General features: G+C 42.3%; 2 protein-coding genes across 4 annotated transcripts in view; one reads left to right on the top strand and one right to left on the bottom strand.

Moving 5' to 3' along the window:
* Positions 1 to 27,820, top strand: part of LOC311033725 (ADP-ribose glycohydrolase MACROD1-like) — a 131,261-nt gene that overhangs the window by 16,187 nt on the left and 87,254 nt on the right. The window lies entirely within an intron of this gene.
* Positions 15,515 to 21,098, bottom strand: flrt1b (fibronectin leucine rich transmembrane protein 1b). Its single transcript, XM_084041333.1, has 2 exons — positions 21,001 to 21,098; positions 15,515 to 17,814 (listed from the first exon to the last, which is right to left on the bottom strand). Exon 2 carries the CDS (start codon positions 17,797 to 17,799, stop codon positions 15,622 to 15,624), a length of 2,178 nt encoding a protein of 725 aa, XP_083897459.1. The 5' UTR covers positions 17,800 to 17,814; positions 21,001 to 21,098; the 3' UTR covers positions 15,515 to 15,621.

The raw sequence follows: 27,820 nt of genomic DNA on the forward strand, positions 1-27,820 counted from the left end.
TGGGCAGGTGGACAGAAATGGAGAGAGGGACAAATGGATGGCCCTAGTTATGCCGTTTGGTACAGTGATCTTATGAGGCTCATACAGACCGACTCTCAGCTCCACAGGTAGAAGAGTCCTATAATTAGAGCCTCGTAGTAGCACAGCAAACGCTCTGCTTCTGCAAGGCGTCCCTGATTCTTAGCTGGGTTTGTCAACAGGGCTTAGCGGAATGCTAAGCACCAGAATCAGTCTGTCAGGCATCCCCGATTTAGTTATGCACTAGAACCATTATGTTTAGTGTGCGTATGGAGATTTCCAGACCGAATCGTTGTTCCAATTTGCTTCAAGGTTGCCAAAATGATTTCTGAGCTGTCACCTGGGCGTCGTTTTACCTAATCTGAACTTGGCCACTGGGGATATATACAGTAGTACTAGTATCTCAGTTGAGTGCTTACCCATGCCCATAGGGATTTTCAAACACTTGGCAAAGGAGTAAGTGGTGTTTTTTTGTTTCAAATCCTTCTTTGAATGCCATTATCTACACAGATCTTAGCTACTTAAGCTGGTGATTGCCAATGTTAGACACTGGGGCTGTACAGGTAGTGATTCCTAAGGGTTAGTCTGTCTATAATGCCTTGGGCCTGTTGAAGTGATATTTTCCCACAGTACCCTGATATCCTTTTTTTTTTTTTTTTAAACGTTCTGTTTATTGAATTTAGTTTCTTTTTGACATACTCACAGGTCATATAGTCATAACTAAAGCAAATAAACAAAGTATCTCAAAACAGTAAAGAAAATGAGTGGGTAACAAGTACCCTGATATCCTTAATATGACGTCATAGCACTGGCGTCATATAGACTGGCCTGGACTCCATATTTGGGCATGCCTGACACAGAACTCCATATATGGGCATAAATGGACCCAGACTGACATATAAAGGAACCTCCATTTATGGCCATAAAAGGGACACAGACAGACAACAGGCAATCTGGGTACAGCGGCTATTAACCGGGTATGACCGGGTGGGGCATGCATTTCCAACTTTCATTATTCCCGACTTGCATCGTTCCCGAATAGGCTGGTGCCCGGTCTAGTTACTTTATAAGGCATGTGTATTGGTAATTCCGTAGTTCCTTATCCTGGAAAAGAAAGAACTCCCGCGCACTGTCTTCAAACGCAATTAAAAAGATTTTAATGGGAAACAACGTTTCGGTCTGTTAGCCCTTCATCAGGTTATCTTTTGTAGTTCCTTATCCAACCTAAAACATCTGCCACTTTCTTCATTGCATCAGTACAGCCTTATTTCCACGAGTCTAGTCATGTTCAAATCAGCTTCCCTAGTTCTAACAGGGGTCTTGGGAGGTAATGGCAAGCTGGGAACAAGGCTCTATGTTCAGGCTACTCAGTCCTGTCCCACAGGCCCCATTTCTCTCCCCCTCTCTCTCTCTGTGCTGTAGTTACTAGACATCTCTCCTACAGCTGTTGACAGCTCCTCTTAGGATAGCCTCATGATGCAAGATGATGCGCCACGTTTGCCATCACAGACTAATATTGTGGTTAATAGAGATAGGAAACCACCAAAATATGTGTTTTTTTAATTTATTTTCTTTTTTATTCACAGCGATAGTTTAATCTGACTATAATCTTCTAGTTTTTAACACACCATTGCCTGAGTTTTATTAGAGGTCCATAATTATTTGTTAGGTCAAACAATGCTATACAAATTCAGACGCAAATTCATAGATATTCATAATCTTCAGATTTGTAATTTTATTCATAGTGTTCTGAGTTTAGTCAAACATTTAATTGCCTTTTTGCAAAACGGATTGTTGTTGTCCTCTAATGCAGAGATGAGCACGGAGCCCTCGTGAAACTGCACTGTTTATTCTTACCCTAGTAACTGTACTTGTTCCCTCAGCTCTAGTTTCTATAGCAATATCCCTTCTGCAGTGACATTGTGCTCCATAAAATACGGCTGATAGACACACTTTCACAACATGCCTGTCAGACTGTCTTTATACACACAGCACTTACAAAGGCAAATTGGCAGGCCTTGTGCTGCTTCAGTTCATGTAAAGATGATGAGCTGTCGGAAAGTTATCTCTGTTCTGACCTACCTCTCTACAAAGTGGAAAACACAGTCCTGAAGTGGAAAGTTTTCAACATATAGTAAAGGTGTCTATAGTCTAGGAATCTAGTGGATATACTGTAGTAGATGTCAAAAATGTGTTGCAGCACTGCCAGGTGCTGTACTCTTTTTTCCTTTTTTGGATATCCAGCTCTCACCAACAAGAGCATTCAAGGACATTTTTACAATTTCAGTTGTTCCCACAACTACTATACAGTTGGATCTGGGGAAATAAAATGACTCAATAAAAGACTAAAAGACTCTCCTCTGTATTATGGACATGCCACACACACACACACACACACACACACACACACACACACACACACACACACACACACACACACACACACACACACACACACACACACAAACGGTCTATAAACTCTCACTTTCAAATAAAAAATTAAGATTGACTCTCCCTGTAGGTATAGCAGTGAGTTTCTATGGAAATATGCATCATGCAATTATAATACTCCCTGTACGGTAATTTTGCTGTCAAATAGAGCTAATATTCAGGCTACTAAGATTTCTCTAGGCATTAGCAATTAAGATTTTCTCTCAAAACGATGCTGATAAAAAATGACATACGAAATGAATAGGAAATTAATCTCTTACTCCCCCTCGAAAAGACACGTCATTTGCCATAGTATTACAAAATGAAAGACCACGGGCCTATTTTGTGTATTTAAGGACTCAGATCAGCAGAGACTCTTAAAGGCACAAGGCAGCGGGCTCTTCACCTCAACTTCAGTTTGTAGCTGCAAGACTGTGTTTCTGCCTGCCATCTCCATTAATGTTCAGCAGTCAATGTAAGCCCCTTTTGCCCTCTAGTTTCTCTGGAGTTTGCAGCTGTGGCTGGTTTTTATTTAAAATGTTTTAATAGGCGAGAAAGAGAGAGTGGTTAAATTAAATAGTGCAGTTGATGTGTGTATTCTAGATTTTCTTGTTTGCTTGTTCATTGTAATAATTAAAGTAAAATGTTATTTTCATATATTTAAGTTTAATATACAGTATATATAAAAGTATCTAGCTGAAAGTGATTTGCTCTTATTTGTATTTATTTGTTTGCTCAAGTTAAATGTTCTCAAATAGAAACTTAAATCAAATCAAAGTTTTTCAAATTAATTTCAAGATTTCTTTACTTATTTTTTTTTTCTTTTTACGAAATTTCGTGCAAAACATCGGTATTCCGTGGTTTAGGAATCTCCAAAATCGGGATCGGCTCCAGACCCAAAGATCTGCCATTGGCCGGGCTCTACTTAAATAAATCTAGACACGATACTCACATGTTTTCATTATTGCACTGCTTCTTTCATGCTTTGACCTTCCCTGTTCCCCTCTGCATATCTATGTCTTTGCCACAGGCGAGGTTTGCAGGCAGCAGCGGTGGCTCTGTGACTCTGCAACGTGCATTCATTTCAGGCACTGCCGTCGCTCCACTTTTTCAGTCCAGATCTGTCCGAGTTAATTACCGTCCGGCCGTCAGAGTGAGACCACTTTACTGGTCATCTGGGTAGCGATTGGATGTTCCCTGTGTGCCGAACATTTTTCGAGCCCTTCAAGGTTCAACGATTCCAGTTCTCATGAGACTTTTTGGGTGTCTGCTTTTCCCCTCAATTTGAGAGATAAATTGAAGGAAAATGTTAGATGCTTTATGCTACTTTACTTTGTACTTACCCAGCCCCCCTACCACCACCCTTCATCTGTTCCTTCCATCTCTCCCTTCTGTCTACAAATTGCAATGCTGTGCCCCTTCAAAAAAGCCAATGACATTAGACAAACAGCCCTCAATTTACAGCTCCAGATTGATTTACACCCTGACATTGAGAAGTTAACATACCCAGAGAGTCAATCCCTAATGATGTCCGCATCTGTAAATAAACAGAAAAAAAAACAACCCACAAATGAACGAGTTTGCAGAAAAGCTCATTCGTGCTAATTATTTCTCTCCCACCCCTCCCTCGTTAAAAGCTTTTCCCACCCCTCCGATCAATCGCCACTTTAGCGTTGAGGGAGGGATGGATGGAGGAATAGAGGAAGTGCGAGCCTCATTAGCCTGATTGGGCCAATGTGGGTGATGGAGAGATGGAGCGAATAAGGGGAGTAAAAGAGAAAAGGAGTCAGCTTGATCATCAGCACTTTGCCTATCAAAACTGCGCTCATCAACGCAAGTGCTGCGTTCAAATCTGTTCGCTTTTCTTTGCTTGAGCTGCTCTGCTTGCAGTCCAGGTGATGGTCTTTTGGTAGCTTGACAAACTAGCAATGGGAAAGAGAAAGACGAGACTTCTCCTTTGTGCTGATGTGTGGTCATTCCTGCTATTTCCTCCTTAATGGTTTAGTTTAAGATTAGTGGTGGAGAGACACTGATTTTCTAGTCAATACTAATGGTTAACTTCACTCCAGAGTACAATGAAAGGATTACATTCAACATAGGCTGTGTAGATGTATCAAGTACATTCAGAATTGGACTCTCCGAAGAATAAGACTCAAGCAAGGTTGCTGTTGCTTGCAAGTTATTTTTTGGGTTGAGACTATTTGGCGCAGTTTGTAAACTAGCCAGCTGTCAAGCCCTTTGTCTATTAGTTCCCCCATGTGGGTGAGGAGAATAGGGGATTCTTTTAAAATATATTCTATATTAAATCATTAGCATTTCTATAATCCTTTTTGCTTTCCCAGTTCTCCAAAAATGAGGCAAAAATAACAATGATGTTAGACTGTCAGCACTTACGTCAAACCCATTTTAGTGTACGGCAAACTATCAGGCCGTTGCTGAAACAGATTTAGCCTTGGCTGCATGTCGCCTGCTTGGCACTTAAAATGACAACATCTGGGCCAACACCAATATTTGTAAGGAATCACAGGAGTAGGGCCACAAGCACCTGAGAAATGGCTTTAACCACTTAAAGCCGAATTAAAAAATTCGAATCATGTGGATCTCGGAATGCACTTAGGAACGACGTGGCTTCATGTGTCCAGCCTGTGTCCAGCCTGTGATGTCAGTTGTATATTACTAGAAATTCTGGCGGCTACGCAGCTGGACCCAAATCCCATTGACTTCGATCATAAAATTTAAGTGAAATATTTCAGAAAGTGTATAAAATGTGAATTTGTTGTGTGTTGAGGACTGGAGGTACTAAGTTAGCCTTGGGAATTGTGCACAAGAAATGTGTTGATTATAAGCTGCAAATCGCGCCGTGGCTCCTAAAAAGCCACAGCACGAAATGTTTCCAAAATAATAATGTGTCACATTGTGATGTGTTGTGAGCTTGTAGATATATTAAAAACGTTTTTGAAACTGAATTGGTGGTTAAAAAAATATTTTTTTTGATTGATGCTGTTTTCTTAGATAGAAGATAGATATAATATACTTTAAGATAGAGATATCATTAACTTCATTGAATGCAGTACTGTAGGATAATCACGTATAATCTATTCTAGGATGATAATACACATTACATTTTTTCTTGTCTGGTGGCTTTCTGCTCATGTCACAAAGAACCTTTTTATTTTTGTATTTTTTTTTACCTCATATATGTTTTGGATCTGAATCTGAATCCTCTCATGGCCCCCACCCAACCAGTGAGTATAAAAGCTCTGTATTTGTCTTCTCACATCTTCTCATCACATAGGCCAATTTGCGAGTGTATCGACAGAGTACACCCATTGCACGCAATTACCATTTCGTAATTGCCATCTATCAGGTGTTGCAAAGTGGCATTCATCTTGCACGCTGATGTTCGGGCCTTCATTATCAGAGCTTAGGAAATGACATTTCTATTTATAGGAGCTAGGCTATTTATCCACTTATCCTGTTGGTCCTGTCATTCGTGGATGGAACAGGTTACTGATGTCAGAACATCAGTTAAAGTATGCAGTGTTCCGACTGTAGGTCACTGAAAGTGGAACTTTCAGAGTGATGGATATGGCATCGTGAGTTTGTTACAGAAGGCTTTCACACTTTACCAAGGTTTAGGAGCAGTCGAGTCGAGATGGAGATGTCTTTATACATTTTGGTAGTAAGACCAGAGAATGCTTGTATTGCCACTGGCAGAATTTGAAGATTTAATTGTCTTGCACCCCTATTTTCTTTCACACACATCCATGCCTGATGTCTGGTAATACACCATGAACCACGACACAGTCAGTGCTGGCTTATGTCTTCGCCAGGCCGGGAGGTGAAGACTATGCTTTCAAAAGCAATTTCACATAGCCCATAGGAGGTGCCACAAATGCTACAAATGTCTGTTTGTTGCAGAAAAGTGATTATTTTCTCCAAAGTAGGTACAAATAGTCTTGTGAGTAATGCGACAATGATCATCCAACATGGTTTGGATAGTCCATACTGTCTTCAAACATTTGTGGGCAGGGCCTATTTCTTACAAAAATGCCATATATCACGAACGCAATATCCAATAAACTCCAAATTGGAATTGCTTGTTGAGGGGGCTCTATTAGAGTGCACCTCCAAAGGTGCTTTTACTTCTGTCCATACAGGGCAAATGTGCAAAGTTGAACCATATCTCGTAGAAATGCTATTTCCCCCCGCAGCTTCGCCGTGTCCTGTTGGCTGCAACCCACTACTGACAGCCCTGGGTAGGCCACGCAGCCTAAAGACCTGCACTCCGAGGAGGGTCCTATTCTAGTTTGGATATGTACTGTTATTACCTTGCGCAAGGGCACCATGATGCTGTTTTCTTTCTTTTCTTTTCCATTAAAATGTGTTTAATAGTTTGAGTTTCCAATAGCTCCTCCAAAATCTTTGTTTTCCCAGGCACCTCCCAGAGAAAGTTCATTGTGAAGTTTTTATTTAGTAAACCAGACTCTTCCCTCTTAGCTCTGTATTCTATGCAAGGACATTTGAGTTCAGTTCACTTTCTACTTCTCAAATCTGAGAGGATCAAACTGCGGTATATTTATCCGCAATAAATGCATGGTGTGTTTGATGTCAGGTTGTTTTTCTTTGCCGTGGAAAAAAAGGGATTTTATGCTGTGTTTATAGGCAAAGGTCAACTCAGTTTTGAATTAAGCCAAATCGGTATACCGGTTTATAAAAGAAAGGCATATTATTCAGAGAGTTGACAGTTTGTATCATTGAAGTGCAAAGCTTATACAGTAGATTTGACCACATTGACCCTAGCGTACCTTTTCTGGCCATTTGATAATATTCAAGTATTCAGTGAAAATAGCCGATCTGCAAGCTCACAACACGATGTGAGCTTGTAGAGAGGCTATTTTCTGCAAAGAATTTTGGTGTAGAGGAAAAAAGGGGGCGCTCAAGTATAGACCCCTGGCAACCCCGGTCAACTGAAAATATATAGGGTTTCAACTCAAGTCATACTGTGTATTTGTGTAACATTCATTTTAGTAGTTTACAACACCACTTGTAGCTCTGTTCTCATTACAGCATTTGTCGATATGGAACTACCGCTGAAAAAGGAATGCTATAAGATCCTAGCCCCCGAGGATGTTTTGGAATGCAACAACATGTCGTTAGATTAAGATTAGAAAAAGGTTAGATTTATTAACGCTAAAATACATAAATATATAATACATTTCCAGTGTCTACGTCATCTTGCCGCGAGTTTCGAGGCAGTAAAAGAAGAAAATTATTGAGAAGTTGTCAAAAACACATTATGTGGGGCCCGGACCGCTGGCGTAGCAGTCCTGGCACCTAGGCTCAATGTAGCCTGACAGCGTGTCGCAGGTTCGAGTCCCGATCCTGATGGCCTTTGCTGTGTGTCACTCACTCCCCATCTCTCGCTCCCCATTTCCTGTAAACCTACTATACTATCAATAAAGGCATAAAAAAAAAATGATATAAAAAATAACTTTTGTTTAATTGAAAAAGTTACACAGAATGACTTAATGGTTAAAGGTCGGGTATGTGATATATTTTGGTTAAAACTCCCTGTCTCAGTCTCCATAAACAGAAAATACATTTTCAGGTGGTTGGCAAAATCAACCAATCAGGAGAGAGTCCCCATTTATCAGCTTAAATTTGATAGTGATCCAGTTCCAATTTTGTCTGCTCATTCCTTTGTGCCGTCACTTCCAATTTTACTTCTTTATCCTGTATTCTGTGTGAGTTCTCTGTCCTGATTGGATAAAATTGGTGTATCCCGAGCTGAAAATGTATTTTCTGTTTATTACAGAGCTGGAGGACGGGGATACCCCTGTTACTGAACAAACACTCTATAGCAATGAGTACTATCAGAATATAGAGCTATTTAACACTTATTTTAATGACAAAATATCACTTACCCTACCTTTAAGGAGTTGAGATGTATGATGAAACTGGCCCAAAAACTAGCTCACCAAAAACTTGGTTATTGGTTAGTAGTTGTTTGACATAAGTGCACCTGCATGTCTGCCAGAGAGGCTGAGAATGAATATTGCAAGGGTTCTCATCACTATAGTACAGGCCTTTGCCAATGCTCCGCTCGCCCAAGCAGCCAGCAGAGTGGACTGTGACTGAAAGCTGAGGGCCTTGGAAGACCCAGAATTCCAGCAGGGGGCCGATTGCTCAGAGCACTTCTGACCGAAAAGCGGGTTCTTTGCACAGCTTGCTCACACAGCTTGGAGATGAAACCGAATGCCTGATGGTGTATCTTTTCATGAGAAAAAAGGCAATTCATAAATTATTCACTCTATTGGGCTAACACAGACAAAAGGCGGGTAGCGCAAATATGACTTGAGGAGGTTATAAAAGCTTTTAATTCAGTATATGAACCAAATTACTGGAAAAATAATTATCGGATAAATAATGAATTAACAAATTAACAAAGAAAAGCTAAAAATAAATAGATCCAAGAAGCCACATGGAAAATAATTAGAAGTGCTATTCACATGTCGTGAGATTGAGCTCACACCTTTCAACATTGTTGGCGCAGGAGCAAACATTCTCGTTCTTTATGTTCCCAACAGTGGAATATTGCACTGGCATCACAGTGGCTTCATACCTGAAAGACGGCGTACAATGTACATACATACGTAAAATCCAGTGTTAATTTTATGGACCATCATTTTGGATTCATTTCTACACTCCCAGAGTTAAATTAGGATTTCAGTGTCCATTTTTACTATATTCTTTGACCTGTTTATTTAATTGATATCGTTTCCATGCTTGAACCACAAGTGCCACAAGTGTGCTTTTGCTGCAAGTGTTTTTGTTGTCGGTTGGTTGGTTTTATACCTCCAAGGTATTCCAGTGTCTCTATAGAGTATCTGTGAGAGAAGAAATGTGTCAGTGTTTGTTATCCACTTCCATGGGTCTGTGGGGACCAATGATCTCCCCCTCTGTTGCTCTGAAACGTGTGTGTTAGAGACAGAGAGAGAGTGTGAGATGTCTCTATGGGTTTCTTTGGCTTTTGCCTTTGTGAAGACGGAAAGATGCTTGTTAGAGTCCTACAAAACATGTCCTTGTGAGCGAACATTTTGAGCCTTATATTGAGCCTAAAGAAAGTGTGTTTTTAAAGGATATGTATTTTGATTTGATATTAGTGTTTATGTCCGAGCCTAATGCAGTTATCTAACCGTAGGCTACTTTTTATTTGTTTGTCCTCTGTCCTTCTGACATTCTTTGTTTGTCCATGACCACTGCATTCAATCCTTACATAAGGGAAGGAGTGACAGCATGAACATACAGTATTGCATCTTTAGCCAGCTGTCTACAAGCCATTGATTTTCATTAATTTCAATACGGTATGAAAATCAACTTGTTGAGACTTAAAACTAGCTTGAGATGGATTATCCAACACAGTAAACGTTGTCTTATTTGGTTTTATTTGAGTTATCATTGAGTTTTAGTGCAGCTAAAAGTGTGGATTGATTTGAAATGTCAAGCTGAATATCTGCCGGGGAAGCAGATCATTTTAAGGTTGGTTTACGTTTTAATTAAACAAAACAAAACAGGAAAATAGGGTAAATATTCTTAAAACAATTAACTGTGTTATAGGCTTTGTGGATAACTGTTGTCCCAGGTTTCCAGAAGGCGGCATACCCATTTCCTGTTCTGCTTCATTTTCTCATAGCTTCTTGATTGGCTCTGCAAAATATTAGAACCTGAGACACATCATTCATATTTGTTTCAGGTTCAAATTGGCTGCTGAGACAATCAAACAAAGCTATGGCAAAATGAACTGGTATGGAAACAGGAAACATGTCTGTCACACTTTTTCTTTTTGTCTTTTTGGCCCATTACCACTTTAACCCTGGCATCCCTATTTTAGGCATGTCTTAGGTGAATGTAAAAAAAGAAAAAGACAATCTAAAAGCTCACGACACATCGCATCGCAATGCGACACGTTGTGTTTAACCAATTTCAATAATAGTGCACCTGACGTTACATATCTGTCTAATCATGTGGCTACTACTGTATAGATAGTATATTTCAGAACGGATATGACAAATTCAGAGACATATTGTAATTGCAGTGACTACGCTGTTTCGGTGTACAGGAATACACCAACTTTGTGTATGTTGCATGTTAATTCACTTGCTCATTGCATGCGTAGTGGAGCATTATTTCAGAATCACCCTAAAGCAGTACCACTGCATACTGCAGAGCTGAAGTGCCTGAAAATCGGTGTATTTTTTAATCCTGAACAGAACATTTTGAAATGAGAGTGCCAGGCATTGAAAATGAGCCAGATTTAGCTAAAATGCTTTTGATACTGCCACAGTTCTACCAGCCCTTTTTAAAAACAAACCACATTTCATATTGTCTCATTCATAGCATATACTGTAGTAACGTAGTTCATTACTGAGATCTAATATATTGTTGCTGTCATGCAAAAAACATATTTTTTGTATCTGCATTCACGTTTTATACTGTGTCGTATGAGAACAAAGTTAGGAAGAACGGCCGATCTACAAGCTCACAATGTGTCGCGATGCTATGTGTTGTGAGTGTTTTTAAAAGGGACTCCTGTTTGAAAGTGCTTAAGTCTCTCTGTGGGTTTAAACATTATTAACTTAACATTATTAAGAACTTGTGACTAAATAATAATTACATTGTATCCATTGGAACAAAGGTTTTTCTTTCCATTTCCTAAAAGTAACGGTTTCGAACATACAAGGTTTTTCACTACCAGCCAGTGACGATATGAAGTTTCATGGCCTTGTGTTGTGATTTGGTGATGATATTGAGTCATTGCAGACAGAATGACATTAATACTCACAGACAGACTCGATATATTTTAATTTATTGGAGGCTAACTGCATGGTCTCATTGGCTGCACAGACTTGACTTGAATTGAACTCCAAAGACATGAGAATTAGGGAGTTCTGGGTGTCGAATTGTGTGGGTATAAGTATTATAATGGTTCCAGTGAGCCTGAGGCAGGATAATAGACTGTGGTTGTGAATAGCCTTGATAATGAAGTTCTCAGGGATTTTTTGTTCAAAAGAACACGTCGGTTGTTAATAGCTGAGCTGTACACACACACACACACACACACACACACACACACACACACACACACACACACACACACACACACACACACACACACACACACACACACACACACACACACATTGTATTACAATCCTTTTGTTTTGAGAACATCAACGTTTTAGGAAGCCGATTTTATTAATGCCATCTTTATTTTATTTTTTTCATTTTTAGACCTAACCCTAAAGCTGACAATAGCTTGTAGATCGTCTATTTTTGGTGTGCGACACCGGCATGCAAATGCATATAAATCAGGCATACCCCCTAAACCTGACCCCTAAATACCTAATCCTAACCTTACCTTGTGAATAGCTCTGGATTAAGTGCGTTTGCTAAATGCCTAAATTGTAAAATTGTAAATTGTAACCCTAACCTGAAATTCTTTTTTAACCATAAAACATACATTTGTCTTGAGGACCAGAAAAATGGTCCTCCCAATGTCTATTCCTGAAATTCTACTAAACTTGTGTGGACATTTGGCCCTCACAAGTATAGTTATACAAGCACACACACACACACACACGTACACACACACACACACACACACACACACACTCACGCACGCACGCACGCACGCACGCACGCACGCACGCACGCACGCACGCACGCACGCACGCACGCACGCACGCACGCACGCACACACACACACACACACACACATATAGTATGTAATGTCATGGTCTTTCTGTCCCTTTCCTCCTCACATGTGTACACACCCACACACAACATGGCCATTAACTGCATGTAAACACTCTTCCTTCTTCCTTCTTCGCTTCGCACATGCCTGTCACAAGCAGTTTGTCTAAGATGGACACTTATACACTCCTCTGTTCGTTATATTGATTTGTGCTTACACAAGCATTAGCACTCTCTTAGAATGAGAGGCATGTCTTCACTCAAACCTAGAGGCACATACTGTAGCATTCACACACACACACACACACACACACACACACACACACACACACACACACACACACACACACACACTTAGTCACTCTCTTTCACTTGCTATTTGGTCCTACACACACACACACACACAAACATATGTCTGGCCGAGCAAGCTGGCGGATCCTTATAAATGTTGGAATCGGAGCGTATAGCCACTGATGTATTCATTCAGTGTGTGTGATTTAATGAGGCCTGGTCTGTCCCGTCATAAATCACATTAATAATGTGAGGTTCCCATTGATTTTTCAGCTATCAAAGTGCATTATTTGATATCTGCAGCCTTTATTTCAGATTTAATGCACCACAGACACGCGCTAAAGAACTCACAAGCCATTTTTTTCAGTTTTCTTTTTTAGAAGTCTTTATTCATTTGTGTAGAAAAAAGACAAAAGACCAATAAACGGAGTAACGTTCTGCGCCCACTTTTCGATTTATACATAAGAGTGTTTTTCATTATCACTTCAGAGAGCGGCGTTTTAAAGGAAAGTGTTTTTCTAAACAGAATAGAAGGAAGGCCTCAGTGCTCTTTCAAAACAAGGGTAGGGTGGGGGGCACACGTCTTTATTACTGGTGGACAGTAGAACAGGTAGGGAAAGAGAAAGAGAGCTATTCAAAGTCAGATTGGATCTCAACACTTACAGACTCCTACATAATCCTCCCCCCGCACACCTTCGTACTGCTTCATTGATTCATTCTTTATACATTTTTCTCATTCTCTCTACCTTATATTCTTCCTTTTTATCATCTCTGGCTGCAGCTTTTTTAATATTGATAGTATTATCTTTGCTTTCTGCGTTCTTAAAACATTTTATCAATAAGGTCAGGGACAGACTGTCAGAAAGCAGGTGCCACCTTTCTTTTACTCTGTGTGTGTGTGTGTGTGTGTGTGTGTGTGTGTGTGTGTGTGTGTGTGTGTGTGTGTGTGTGTGTGTGTGTGTGTGTGTGTGTGTGTGTGTGTGTGTGTGTGTGTGTGTGTTCTGCACAGTGTTGTGGTCCAGCTGTGATCCCTGATAACTGAACTGTATCTAAGTCAACCTATGGAACCGAGAGCAGGCCCTGAGTGAAATTAAGTACTTTATCTTACAATGTACAAAGGATGCACTGGATCCTTTTTCAAAAATCAATTGAGTACCGGTAGTTTAAAGTCACAAAATGACTATATGCATCACTGAAACTTTTACTGCCTCTGCTTAAATGTCCAAATTTAACGTGCCTTGGTAAAATACTCACTATGTGATCCCCCCCCACACACATTCTACTGTATAAATCAAAGGTTATGAAGCAGCTTTAACAGACGTTGCACATTAAACAGACTAGACTAGGCTAGTTTTCAAGCCCACAAAAATCAGCTGCTGTTTAAATTCATTATGGGTTCATTAAGTTACGCCAGCCTGTGGAATAATGCAAATGACTTTTTGCATGATGAGATCATTTGTAGCTAATTTGCAACAGTAAGCTTATCATAAAACCAGGTGCAAAAGAAATTGGCAACATATTCTTTTTGTTTTGTAATTCTGAATGCTGTAAAAAATTAGGACGAGGGTGTTTAATTGCCTTTCCCTCTTAACGCCAGTTGTTTCTCCTTTGGACTCTTGTAATTCGGGGTTGTGGTACAGTAGCATTCTCTGATTGTCTTGCCATGCCGTAGGTAGGCTACTGTCAGGTAAACAGCATTATGTGACACATCACAGGGACTACATTATGATCAAGATGCATTATATTATATTTTAAGTGTAAACTAGCAAAAACAAAACAAAAAAACATTATTTCTCAATGCCTTGGCTTTATAAAGATCACAACCATTCTTCATTTGATAGAATCGTCCAATCAAGGATGTGTGCAGTCTATTTTCTCCCAGGGCTTTTCCTGAGGGCAGTAGTGGTTATGCTACAGGTGCATTCACAGTCAAATCCTCAGTGTTCATTTAACTCTTAAATGAACACTGAGGATTTTTACTGTGCAGTCTTTGGATAATGATGTCAAATTATCCCAATTGTCACCTCTCCTCCCGTTCCCCACACTCAGCCCTCCCACCACCACCAGTATCGGTACCCCCCCCCCATCTTATATTCCTATTGTCTGCCTCCATACTCCCCGCTGTCGCATCTATCATCTCCCCTATTCTCACTCATCTTTTTCTTCTATTCTCCCTTCTTGCCCCGCTCTCTGCTATCAGCCAACACATCTCCCAACCCGACATCTCTCCATCCTTTCAGCAAAGGGTTCTCCGTCCTCCTGTTATCTCCCTTCAACCATCCATCCATCCATCCATCTATCCATCCATCCATCCATCCATCCAACCCTCTCTACCTACCCCATTCTCTCTTTCTTTCTCCCAACATCATTAGTCTCCCTGTGCTGTGGTTTGTGTCTCCCGTCTCTGTCAGAACTGTTATCACTGCTGTCAGCTCCCTCGGCGAAAACAAAGTCGTCCTCTGCTCACGGCTCCACAAATACATGGGAGAAATAAAAAGGAGAGAGCCTTGACCAAAAATAAAAAAAGGAGGTGGGCGGGGGCAGAGGAAAGGAGAGGCCTACAGTAGCAACACATTTTTCTCATGTCAGTCATGATACATTGTCATCTGCGCGTTATAACAACCACCAATTTCTCACTCTCTTTATCTGTACAGCACAGAGCTCACAGTAGGGAGATATGAGAGCTATCTCTATACACACGGAGTGCCTTTTCCTCTTATTATAAATATATCCCCCGCTAATTCAGCTAAGCCTAGTATATTAACCTCAAATAAGTTACTGTGTATTATTATGAGCTGAGAAGAATGGTAGGTTTTGAAGAGACTTTGAAATATTGTAAAGAGAGAAAAAGTAACCATTTAAGTAGCATTGAAACACAGGTCTACTATATAATATAATATACCCAGAGCAGTTACATGTGACTGTTCACTTATGTCACTAAGTGTCGATGTCCAGTCACCGTAGCTGAATCCAGTCTTTTCTACACAGCAAACCAATCAAAATCGATCCAGCAGAGGCACAGAGGGTACTTTGGAAACCAAGGATAAAGTGGCCGTTGGCCTGGCGGTCGTTAGCCATAGAAATGGTGCCTGACAATGGCAGCCAAAGGAGTGAGTCTGTGTGTCATCACGTGTAGGCATAGTCTATGTCAGGGATGCCGCCCTCCCGGTAACCACGGTTGGTGCCGTAACCAACATGGTGGTGGCCACTTTGGCTCAGAATAGTGCCATTGAGGGTGCCGGTACCATGGCCGCTCCGGTAGGTCCCGTTGGCATGGGAAGAGGAGGAGGACGAGGAAGGGAAGATTGTGTGGATGTAGGTGACGTCTTCAAGCTTGGGCTGCAGCGCCTGATGGGCCATGGCTGTCATCTGGAAGCCTGAAGGAGGGGCCCTGATCTCCAGAATGGAAGTGTCCTTCTTGGTGCCTGACTCCACGTAGTCGTCATAATGCTTCGCTCCGCGACCTCTGCCGTACGAGCCCGAGTCTCCCGACATATAGCCCACCCTCTGTCCATACCAGCAGAAGATGCCAAAGATCAGCAGCAAACTGACCAATGCTGTGGCTCCCCCAATGATCCCAGCTAAGGGCAGGACAGTCAACTCTGTGTCCTGTGTCCCCTCCTTGTTTGAGCCCTCGCCTCCTCCACTGACCGTAGCCTCTCCGGTCTCGATCTGAGCGCAGGCAGGAGCCGCGTCCTTACTGTCTGTGTCTATACTGCCTGAGCGGGAGGAGCCTGCAGAGGCGCCCTCACTGTCCTGTTTCAGTGGCAGTAGGCAGATGAGGTAGTGGGAACGTGGGGTGAGCTGTGTTAGGAGATACTGCTGTCTCTCTCCAGGTACTAAGGTCTCTGTGATGGAGCCCAGGGCTGCACTGCTTCCCAGCCTGAGCCATGACAGGCGGAAGGAGGGTGCCGGTCGTGGGCATAACCATGTAACCAGTACACTGTCCGGGGAGAGAGGCTTCACAGTCAGTTCCAATGCCTCCCCGGATATCTGTCCACCTTCTCCTGGAGGCAAAGGCATCACCAGGCCTGGCCGCTTGGCCCTCAGGGTGAAGAGAGAACCTTGGGTAGGGGGGAAGAGGGCGGTAGTGGTGCTGCTGCCACGGGGGCCTATAGCCAGCACTCCTCCTCCTCCGCCTTTCTCGGCTGGGTTTCCCCCAACCCCGATTCCAGGCCCAGCGGGGGGGCCCTCACATTGCTCCATAAGTGCAGTGAGGTCTCTCAGAGGCTGCCCGCGTACAGCCTCAGGTCCCTGGCAGGTCATTCCCCTGACGGTAACAGCTGCCCCCCGGCTGTGGAGCCAAGCATGGAGCCAGCGCAGGTTGCAACCACAGTACCAAGGGTTTCCCCGAAGCAGAAGTAGCTCCAGGCCCTCCGTATCCTTTAATAGGCCCCGAGGGAGGGTGGTCAGATTGTTGCCTGACAGGTCCAGTCTCTGCAGCCGCCGCATCCCATCAAATGCCCCTCTCGGCACATGAGTCATGCCGTTGTCCTGTAAATGGAGCCGCACGAGGTGTGCCGAAGGTAGGTTGACAGGCGGGGCCTGTAGGGCATTACGAACCAATGAGAGCTCAGTCAGGTTGGCGAGACGCGAGAAGGTGTCATCTGCGATGCGCGTGTTGGCCAGCAGGTTTCCATCCAGCACCAGGCGTCGGAGAGAGGAAAGCCCACGGAAGGCGTGGGTGGGGATGGTGCTGATGCGGTTGTCATCAAGCCGCAGCTCTTCCAGGGATGCTGGCATGCCTGCCGGGATGCTGGACAGGTGGTTTCGCGAGAGAAACAATAGACGCAGCCGTGGGGTCCCAGAAAACGCTCGCTCCTGGATGCTAACCGTTGATATGGAATTATCATCCAGGTGTAAACGTTCTAGCAACGGTAGCTTGGCCAGGGAGGAGCGCGGTAACGTTCGTATGTTATTGTCCTGCAAATGAAGCTCCCTTAACGAAGGTGGGAGGTGCAAAGGAAATTCATCCAACTGGTTAGCATACAGGTAAACGACACGTATGGAATTGCTACGTTCTAGCGAAGGAGGCAGGCCAGCGTTGCTCAGCCGGTTGCTCTGCAAGTAGAGGATGGCAGCCATCAACGGCAATGGAGGAATCATGCTGAGGCCGCGGTCATTGCAGTAGACAAACCCCTCATCACAGCGGCACACCGATGGGCACACGGCGCCCTCCTCCCCTTCGCCCGTCTCCATGGCAATGGCCGCCGCTGCCAGTTCCAGTACCTCGGCCAGTAAGGTGAGGCACAGGAGGAGCAGGAATAGCCAATCGCGAAGCTCGGCAAGACTCTCCGCTGCCATTGCGTTCTGCGGCTTCTGTAGGAGAAAGACAGGGAAGGATAGGAAGGAGAGAAATCCAGTCAAAACCGAGAACAAAATATGTGGCTCACTGGTTCTAAGATGCGAGGGGGGGAGGGATTCATCACATTAATGAGAGAGAGAAAGAGCTCTCACAGAAAGATGGAGCTTTGGAGTGAGATTTAGTTACAGCAGAGTGGACCACACATGGCTACATATTTCTCCAAAAATGGCCATTTTAAAATGTTTTATTTTACGCCAGCTGTGTGTTCTCTTTCTCTTCCATTTGAAGTTATTGAATCATCAGGCATACGCTAGAAGTGGGTGTTGGGTATTACATGGGTCCATTTGACCATGTAGAAGAGAAATGGAGCGAGGCAGAGAGGGGTGAGAGAGAGAGAGGGAATAAGTGAGTGGGCGAGTGAGATTACGAGAGTCAGAGGGAGCAATTATAATGGGGACAGAGAGATGGAAAAAATTGGACAGTGACAGTTGGAGGGAGATAAAATAAGAGGAAGACATTTTGCGAGGAGATTAAATGACACAGAGTGAGTGACATGAAACTAAAAGAAGCATCAAACAGGGAAATCGGATGAATTGTGCTAGCCTTGAAGACAACAGTGACAGTGAACTCATTCCAACTGCCCTGCTACTTACCATCCAAATGAAACCACTCCCTTAACCCCTTTTGAAAACATTAGCATGAGGCCGCCTGTGTAGTTCATTTAAACTACAGGAGGAGACTGTGATCGTGAACAAAACACACTAACATGCATAGGGACACAAACACACACACAAGCAAATGAACGTACTGTACACATGGGCAAAGCATTCACATACAGTACACAGCGAGTTTCTGTACAAGCTGACATGTATAATGCATGTTGCCTCTCTTGGTTGTTATTGTTCATGAAATTTGTATAAATTATTCAGCAACTCCTGAAATCTCAAGAAATGTTTTAGTGAGATGTTGTATAGGGAGGCATAGAAAAAAAAACATTAATATGTTCCTCAGTTGACATTATGACTTGTCTCCCAGCTAATCTCTGACACTAACATCAATTACACAGAAATGTACAATTCAGATAAATAAAATGATCCCCTCCATGCAATTGCATACAATACAATACACGATTAATAGAATATGATTAATATACACTGGTAGAAGCCGTGAGAATGTTATTATGATATATTATTATTTGAAACCTTTCTTTTGGCTAGCCCTGGGCTGGAAACTGCGCCCCTGACATAGAACGCCTGACATGATTTGACAAAGCATTTGATAAACAAATCCTCCAAAGGCTAGTTTTTCCCTTCTCTTATTATACTCTGTGTGTGTGTGTGTGTGTGTGTGTGTGTGTGTGTGTGTGTGTGTGTGTGTTCGCGTGTGCGTGTTCGCACATGCATGTAGGCATACTGTACAGTGTGGATCTGTGTGTGAACTCGATACTAGATGCAAAATTGCCCCTTGGCAGCAGTCAAAATCCATGCAAAGCAAACCAGAGAGGCCAACAATAGAAGAGAGGGAAAGAGGGAGGGAGAGAGAAGGAGACAGATGGGAGAGTTGGCCAGTCAGTCAGAGAATTAGAGAGGAAATGGGTCCCTGGGATTGAAAATTTGAGTCGATATTGAGTTTGCTGCAAAGAAAGGAATGTTGCCAGTGATTGTGGCTGATCGATGTATAAATAGCTACATTATGGTTACCTGCACTCATCTAAAAGGTGTACCATATGTACGTTTGTGGCATCTACTGTATGTTTGTGAAAGAAAAGGGTCTTTGGCACCTTATCTGATTGATGGATATGGGGGTGTTTGTAATTTGCGTGTGTCATTATCTGCACATTGGCACACACAAGCCTGTGAGGACCTGGACTTGTTTCTTTCTTAATGTTATTTTTAGCACAGAATGGACTGTTTTCAAGCCTGGCCAGGATTAGAGAGAGAGAGAGAGAGAGAGAGAGAGACTGGCATGAACACACACAAAGACACTAGAGGGAGTGTCAAGGTGGGAGCTGGGACCATATTGGGAGGCCTGTTTGAATCTCAACTAGCATATGCTTCAGTACCCCCCCCCCCCCCCCCCCCCCCAGCCCACACACACACACACATTCTCTTTCATTCATGTCCCTCTGGCACCAACCTGTGAGTGTGTTTTTTTTTTGGGCCTACTTGCCAGACTTTCCTATCCACACTTTTCTTTTTAATGATGCCTAGGTTCTTTCTCTTTCTCTCTCTCTCTCTCCCCCCGCTCCTGTCCGCTCACACGTTCGCTTGCTCCTTGCTGCCGCCAAGCCTTGCTCATTCTACCTTCTCCCTGCATCTCTAGCACTTTCATGCAATAGCTCCCTCGGTCTCCTTCCCGCCCACCCATTGCCTCTTTCCTTTTCATAATCTTTCATTATACCCACTCTGAGGTTTGTTTACAGAAAGGTCTGTGTAGTCGTCCTCCGCTACCCCTCCACCCTCCCCCCTCCACACCATCCCCGTCCTCGCTTCCCCTATCCGGTCTCTCTCTTCTGGCTAATCCCTTTCATCGTTTCCTCTTCCCTTTCCTCCACTCGTCTGTTGATTCCCCCGCTCCGTTCCTACACACTGAGATTGGATCAATCAGCCCTGATTCCGTCCTGCAGCACCATCTCAGTCCCTCCTCTCTCTTCCTTCTCCTCCTCCTCCTCCTCGCTGAAGACTCAGCTTCCTCTTTTTCATTTACATTTGGACCTCCTCCCTCTCTCCCTTATTCTGTCTCTCTCTCGCTCCCTCTTTCCCTTGCTCGGCCTGTTTCCTCGCCTCTGCCTTCGCCTCGCTCTCCCCTGGTGGCATTTTTCAAAACATTTCAATCATGTTCTGAAATAAAAGCCTTTGTTGGAGTATGAAGCCAGACATGTTATTTTTTCTTCTTTGTTTTGTGTGGCTCGTGGTGAGAGGGAATTCAGGTGCTCGTCAGTATTGTTAAAGCAGAAAAACAAAGTGTGGGAACAGCAAGACGACACACACATAGAGAGTGTGTGTGTGTGTGTGTGTGTGTGTGTGTGTGTGTGTGTGTGTGTGTGTGTGTGTGTGTGTGTGTGTGTGTGTGTGTGTGTGTGTGTGTGTGTGTGTGTGTGTGTGTGTGTGTGTGTGTGTGTGTGTGTGTGCGTGTTTGTTGTGTTTAAATAAAAGGTTGGATCGACCCAGGGTGTTAGTGAGTGCTGAGGGCTTACTAACCTGCTCAGTACGTGCTTTTCACGTCCACCAATTCTTTGTTCCAAGATCAAGGAGTCTTGATGTGTGTGCGTGTGTGTGTGTGTGTGTGTGTGTGTGTGGAATGGATTCCCAAGTCCTTGTCAGATGGCTCAGAAGTCTAGCCTAGTTCCTTGAGGCCACCGTATCTCCCTCAGCTCAGGCACACGATGATGAAGACGATGATGCCGCTGTGTACTCCAAATCTCCGAAAGGGATAACACCAGCATGGCTCAAAGCTTCCTTGTGTGTGTCTGTGTGTATGTGTGTCCTGCCAAGCTCTCTCTCTGGGTAAGGCGCTGGTAGGCCAACTGACTCAAGTCATCTTCAGCCTTGTGTCCAGAGGCTGAAATCTGAAAACGCCCCTACTCAGGCTCAGTACTACAGAGAAGCTGGCAGACGGACGGTCAAAAGATGTTTTTGTGCCCACGGGTCTGTCTTGGAAGTCAAACAGAGAGCTAGATCCTCATGCAGGCAGTGGGTCATGCAAGAGCTACTAGTGTTCAGTGTGGCGCGCGTTCTTAACAGCAAGGACGTGGCCTTAATTGTAATGTGCAGTCCTTCACGGCAGCCCTCAGAGGATACGCAGAGATTTCTGCTCTGAAAAGCCAGAATGAGTCCTTATCAAAGTTTTATCTAGTATCATTGTTGTCCATTTTAGAGGGATTATTACAATTTGCGTGTAACAGTTCTCAATGTCAGTAAACAGTCAGGTTTGAGGCTGTGATGGGTGGGTGAGTCCGTGGGCTAAGGATACACGCTACAAAAACAAGGACATCAGGCTTTGGGGAGAAAGCGTCCTTTTTCTCAGTTCATCAGCATCTCTGAGCCCCTGCATGTTCCTTTCTCTCGACTGCTCTGTCTTTCCCTCACTCGCCGCTGTTAAATGTCCAACCACTAGTCCACACGCGACAAAGCCAGTGGAGTGTCTGTGGAGTCTGCTCTGAGCAGAACGATGTTTGTCAGTGGCGTGGCTCGAAGTGTACATGGAGTTTCTCTGGCGGTTGAAGGAGTTCCATGGAGAGATACAGGTCAGTTTCACTGGTGTTCGGTCTATCAGTATAGCCAGCTGAATGTTAGAGAGCGCCACCCTGTGGAGAGAGCAGACAGGGATGGAATGAGCAATAATTTGGTGCCAGGATACTGATGCTGGCGTGATAATGTTTAGCTAATACCGCGATTAATCTGATTAGACGATAGATTATCAGAGAAGATGGCATCTGCTAAAATCAACTGAACCACATTCAAATATTGCGCCATTATCTGCCTTTTTTACATGAAGCAAAAAAAGTACTCAAGTAGCTTTTATCTAGTGAAACCAGTCGTCTATGTCTATTTACTTATGTAAAATGTAATTGTAGTAATTTGATTTGGAAATGTGTCTTATTAACGTTACATTTTGATAATTCATTATTCCTAAGTTATATTTTATTTTTCAGACTTCACTGGGCTGTGAATTTGCCATTGCCTTTATAACTGTACTTCCAAAATTGTTGCAGGAAATCGCGATGCATAAATGATCAAGAGTACTTTTGTGTTGAAGTGCAGAGTACATCGGTCATCCCAGTAAAATGTGATGCAGATACAAAATGCAAAAATGGAAATTCAATTTAACCTTAATAGTTATCCCCTTTATAAATAAAGCTTGGTACCAAATACATCATGAAAATACAGTACATCCTCAAGGGCCACTGCTGCATATGTACAATATAGAGCTCCCAACGGACACAAACATCACATTACGTTAACTCTGTATTTTAAATTTGTTATTTTTTTCCTTCACTAAGCTTCGGCGCTTTCATTAACCGCCACGTGCTAAGTGCCTGAATCTTTTGTGCAGCACCAACCCCCCATGTGCGTGTCGGGTCTAGAAATATAAGGTTTTCATCAGACACAGTGAGTGTACAGAGACAGATTCATCAAGGCCATTAACTGCTCTGCCGATTGCATTTGCTAGTTCACTTCATCCTGGAGTGAGTAGACTACGTACCCAACCAAGAAATTATCATGCACTTTGCTTAAACACAAATAGAGACAAATAGAGCCATCCTCATTTTCATCTCCAACGAACACACACACACCACACACACACACACCCACACATGCTGTCGAGAAAAACAGCTCTGATCAGCGAGTTTGTGTGTGTGCGTGTGTGCCCTATGTGGAATGAAAGTAGCGAAAATAAAATGACAAAAATAACACTGATGAAAGTGGTAGTGAACTGATATATGAACTGTGAAATTTGCACACAATTTATTTAAACAATAAATGACAAGAGCTTTGCACAGTGAGGAATGAGTGAACAAGTTCAGTGATGAATACTAAAAAGAATTCGATATGAACAGTAAAAGAGTGTCCTCTTTTTATCAGATCATTTTTTAATAAAACAATGTCCATCTTTTTCCAGTTTAACTATGCCCTTGTTATTAATTTACTTGCACTTTAATCAGGTTGATTTTGATGACGTTTTTGTTACTTTCAACCCTCACAGAATCTTACAGTAATTTTTGGTTAAAGACATGTTTTTTCCACATAGTATTTGTTAGTGTGTTTGTGCACGCACAACCTTGTGTGTTTAATCTGCTGTTTTAACTGTGTCATGTTTAGTACGGCAGTTAAATGGTTGGTGTGTTCAGATTGGGCAGTGTGTGCTGTGTGGTAAGCCCAAGTGTCCTTTTTTAAATGGGCACAGTTTGATAGCCTGTTGGTGGCACTGTAAACAGATTTATACTTGTGGAGTGGGGATAAACTGTGCAATCATAATAAGGCTACACATGGGACGTTGAAAACACTGAGGTTGTAAACCTACGTGCATGTGCACGTGTCTGCGTTCGTAGTTTTAGCAGAAATTCAAGTGCTAAGCATTATGACTGGTGCCATGTGAAGCATTGTATTCTGCCATATAAATAATTAGATTTACATGTATTTTATTTATACATGTATTATCTGCACATTTCAAGATTATTTTCATCCTTCCTTACTAACATTAATACCTTTTTAGATGCATTGCTTAGCCTATAAGATAAAAGATTGTTTCGTGAGTTTTGCTAACCTTTTTATTTTTTGAATGTAGATTTTCTTCAGAACAGTCTGAGTCTAATGACTGATCCGAGACCAATCTGTCACTCAGCCCGTCTAAACCCTCCCCAGGCGAAATGTCTGTCGATCGGACAAGATGCGCATATTTGAACATAAGCAGCAGAACAGCCGGTTGTTGATCAATAAATTACGATTTGTGAAGCTTGTACTCTCAAGTCAAGCAGTAGCAGCACCTTTTAAAGATGTGTGTGAGACTAGTACAAGACTTTCTGAAGCTTATATTGTGCCATGCCAAGGCAATTACTGATTTCTTTTTCCGATGTTTTTGATGTAATAAGTCTAGCTGAGGGAGCGGGCTGGGGAGTAGGAGATAAAGGAATTGGAAGGAGCATTAGGCAGCAAGTATTGGCACTCTGGCGTTTAGAAGGTAAAGAGAAAACACTTTGGAAGTTGGGGAGTGTGTGAACACAGTGGTCGACAGAGATATGGGAATCACGAACAAGGGTGGAAACTAACCAAGTCATTTTATTAACCAATTAAGACCGGGAAGGCATCTGTGTTATTTTAGATTTTAACCACTTCAACCGCACGTCACTTCGTGCCGCGCTATGAGCTTGTAGATTTGCTATTTTTGAAAAATCGTGAACATTTGTGCAAATCTTTGAATGTAGGCCTATATATATTTTTTAGGGTCCCTGGAACAAATTATTTTGAGATGGGTGTCGGCGGCCATATACAGTACATAATTTGGGGATCCTTGACCTGAACAAGTTTGAGCACCACTGATATAGCAGTAACAACATTTTAGGATTTAGAAGACATTTGTAGAATCGGCCTCAGGTCTTAATGGGTTAAAAGAGAAAAGTGGGCAGTTTACTCTTCTTACGAGTTTTCTTTATGGAGATAGGTAAGCTAAGAGGTACAGTAAGGCACAGGAAGAAGCCACTGGTGGGATTACATTCTGTGCCAGCAGAACATACGGTACATACGGTACCCAGATATAAGGACCTCATACACTGCAGCATTACTGGGTAGGACAGCGACAGCAACAGGACAGTACAGAACACGTGCTAAGTTACTAAGTACTGGCGCTACTTAACTCATTTGGTGTGAAGTGTTTGTATTTTACTCTAGTAGTTCCATTTCCATTTCAAAGAACTCAAGGCCTATGTTCCTCTACATATCAAAGGATATTTCTCCTTTTATATTCCGCATATCAATCACCTGCTGATAATGGTTTTGCTAAAAACAAAAACAAAAACACCCTTTGAGCAGCTCATAGATGTACATGTGTTTTAATTAAAGTCTTCTGTTAGTGTAAGGCATGAAATGAGCAGCAACAGGCCACAGCGAACTGCTTAGCACATTGATGAAAAAGTACTTGTCTACATAAATATAAATATACATGTAATATCCTTCAGTATACTTGCGTTGGTCTATTTTAGAGATGCTTTTCTTAAATATAATTTCTTCTTTCACAACTAGCTGTAGAATATACTGTGTCAACAATACTTACTGACACAAACACCTGTTATTAAAGTTTAAAAAATCCTGTACAAGCCTCCACTTTCTGAAATGTCATCTTTTTCTCCGCCAGGCCGGAATGGCCTGTGGCTGTGTCTATTTGTGAGTCTGTCTGTCTGTCTGCGAGCAGTTAATCTCGGGCACCGCTGGACCAATCAGGGTGAAACTTTGCATGCACACTCCCAATAGGCCAAAGAAGAACCTCCTCCCCAAATGTTTCAAATCGGTCAACATTCTCTCTGGAGTCATGTGATCAAGATGTATCAATCAGGTTTTTCATATTCCATTATAATTGGCCACGATTGGGTTCCGAAATTTGCGGGAGGGGCCCGTTGTTCAGAAAATGCCACAAATCATGAACCTGTCTGATCTGGTCCAAATCACACATCGAGGGGCGTCTAAACAACACTGAGACCAAAACGATTTCAATTCCACCCATAGGGAGAGACACAAATGGTATAAATATCACTGTTTTGTTTAACCTAATTAGGCACAAATGCTCTCAAGCGTCATCTGACGATTGATTGATTTATTGAATACTTGTTAACAGCTTGCAAAAAGTATGTACAGTTATACAATAATCCCCCCCCCAAAAACACAAAAAGCCCTGAGGGCTTGTTTCAATTGTATATTCAATTCATCAAGACATATAAAGACATACAATACAAGAGATCATCAATACTAAGAGCAGTAAAAGTATATTTACAGAAAACCTGTGGAGTTTAATTTTTTTTGGCAAGCTAGAAGACTTGTCTAGGTCCAGTTGCAAATTGCAGACAGGTGCTCTTTTATACCAGTTTTGAAGGAGGGATAGGGAGTCACTTTTTGATGGCTGTCAAACAGGGTTTTCATACTACATACCATTTGCCTGTAATTACAAACCACAGACATGAAAAGTTGCACCGTCTGTCATACAAACTCTATTTCCCCTGCCAGCTTCCTTGTGTCCTGCCAGAGATTTGCGCTCAGAGGAGCACCCTTTTCTAGTTTATGTTGCCCTCATCGTTTCTGCATAACAGAGTGCACAAAGAACGTTTGATTCCTCAGGGGGACAGAAATCATGTTGCTCTTGTGAGCCAGGCCATGACAACTGTGTAGCCCATAGGCATGCTATGTGACATTCACTGTGGCTTCTGTGCTGTCTGAAAGCTGCAGCTGTTTTTTTTCTTCTCTGCTGTCCAGAAGCATAATTAGATATTGGCAAAATAATGTTTTGTATAATGAGCAATTTCATGTCACATGTGAAAGGTCCTAACACTAAGCTTGGGAATACGAATCTGGGCTAGGGAGGCTGCAAATATTCAAGTTTCTAGTACTAAAACCCAGAAATGAATTTGCATCTTTGCACTTCCAGTTCCCTTGTAAATGGATTTTTTTGAATGGGTTATTGTTAAGATGCCTGAAATAAGATCTGTGCTTAACACAAGCTTGATCAACAACATAAAATACAGTAAATACCCAACTTGAGCATTTTGAGGCGTTCACATTTCTTTAAAAAGGCAGTTGCTAACAAATGGCAAATGAGAATACAGAGGTTGTTGGAGACGTTAAACGTTAACACGCATTAGTGGTGGTGACATTGAAGTAATTTGTTGAGGTAAGATACATTTTTTAACATAACACCGTTATTACCTTTTGCAATGTCTTTAGATGGTCAGGAGAAATGTGAATGTACAGTATGTATGTATACTCCATCACGATGTGCTAGATACTAGAAATTGAGGGCTAAGAACTTGGGACTCTGCATAAGCATTCTTATTTGGTGGGGTCTCCTAAACTTTGGGTGGTATGGTTTGCAAGTATTTATAGACGTATAAGTAGTTGTTCTAACATAGGCTGTTGTTCTAACATAGGCTTAATACATTTAGTATAGAAGGTAGAAGAAGGGTAGGAGGCTAGAAGTGGGGCTGAGACTTCTAGTAAGGAGCCAGTAGTCTAAGAATGCATCTGGAGAGAACATTTAATTCACACTAAATTCCTACAAAAGCAAAGTTATTCTCTTTTTTATGACCAACTTCCTTCCAACATTTATTTCATATCTATATTGTCAGACAGATGATATATAACTGATCTTACTCAAAAATCTGATTATGCAATTATGGCTGAGACAGCTTAAGGGGTGGGGCTGGGACAGAAATATACAATATCAAATAACCTTATCCATTATCCCATTCTGTTCAGTCAGGCTGTTCAAAATAATTTAGAAAATGGAAAAGAAAGAGAATGACATCTGTGAAACTTG

Source organism: Gymnoscopelus microlampas (genome assembly GCF_963454915.1).
Source record: "Gymnoscopelus microlampas genome assembly, chromosome: 18".
In the NCBI taxonomy this organism is placed as follows: domain Eukaryota; kingdom Metazoa; phylum Chordata; class Actinopteri; order Myctophiformes; family Myctophidae; genus Gymnoscopelus; species Gymnoscopelus microlampas.

Coding starts and splice junctions, on each gene's coding strand:
- flrt1b (XM_084041333.1), bottom strand. CDS start 17,799: ATGGCAGCGGAGAGTCTTGCCGAGCTTCGCGATTGGCTATTCCTGCTC.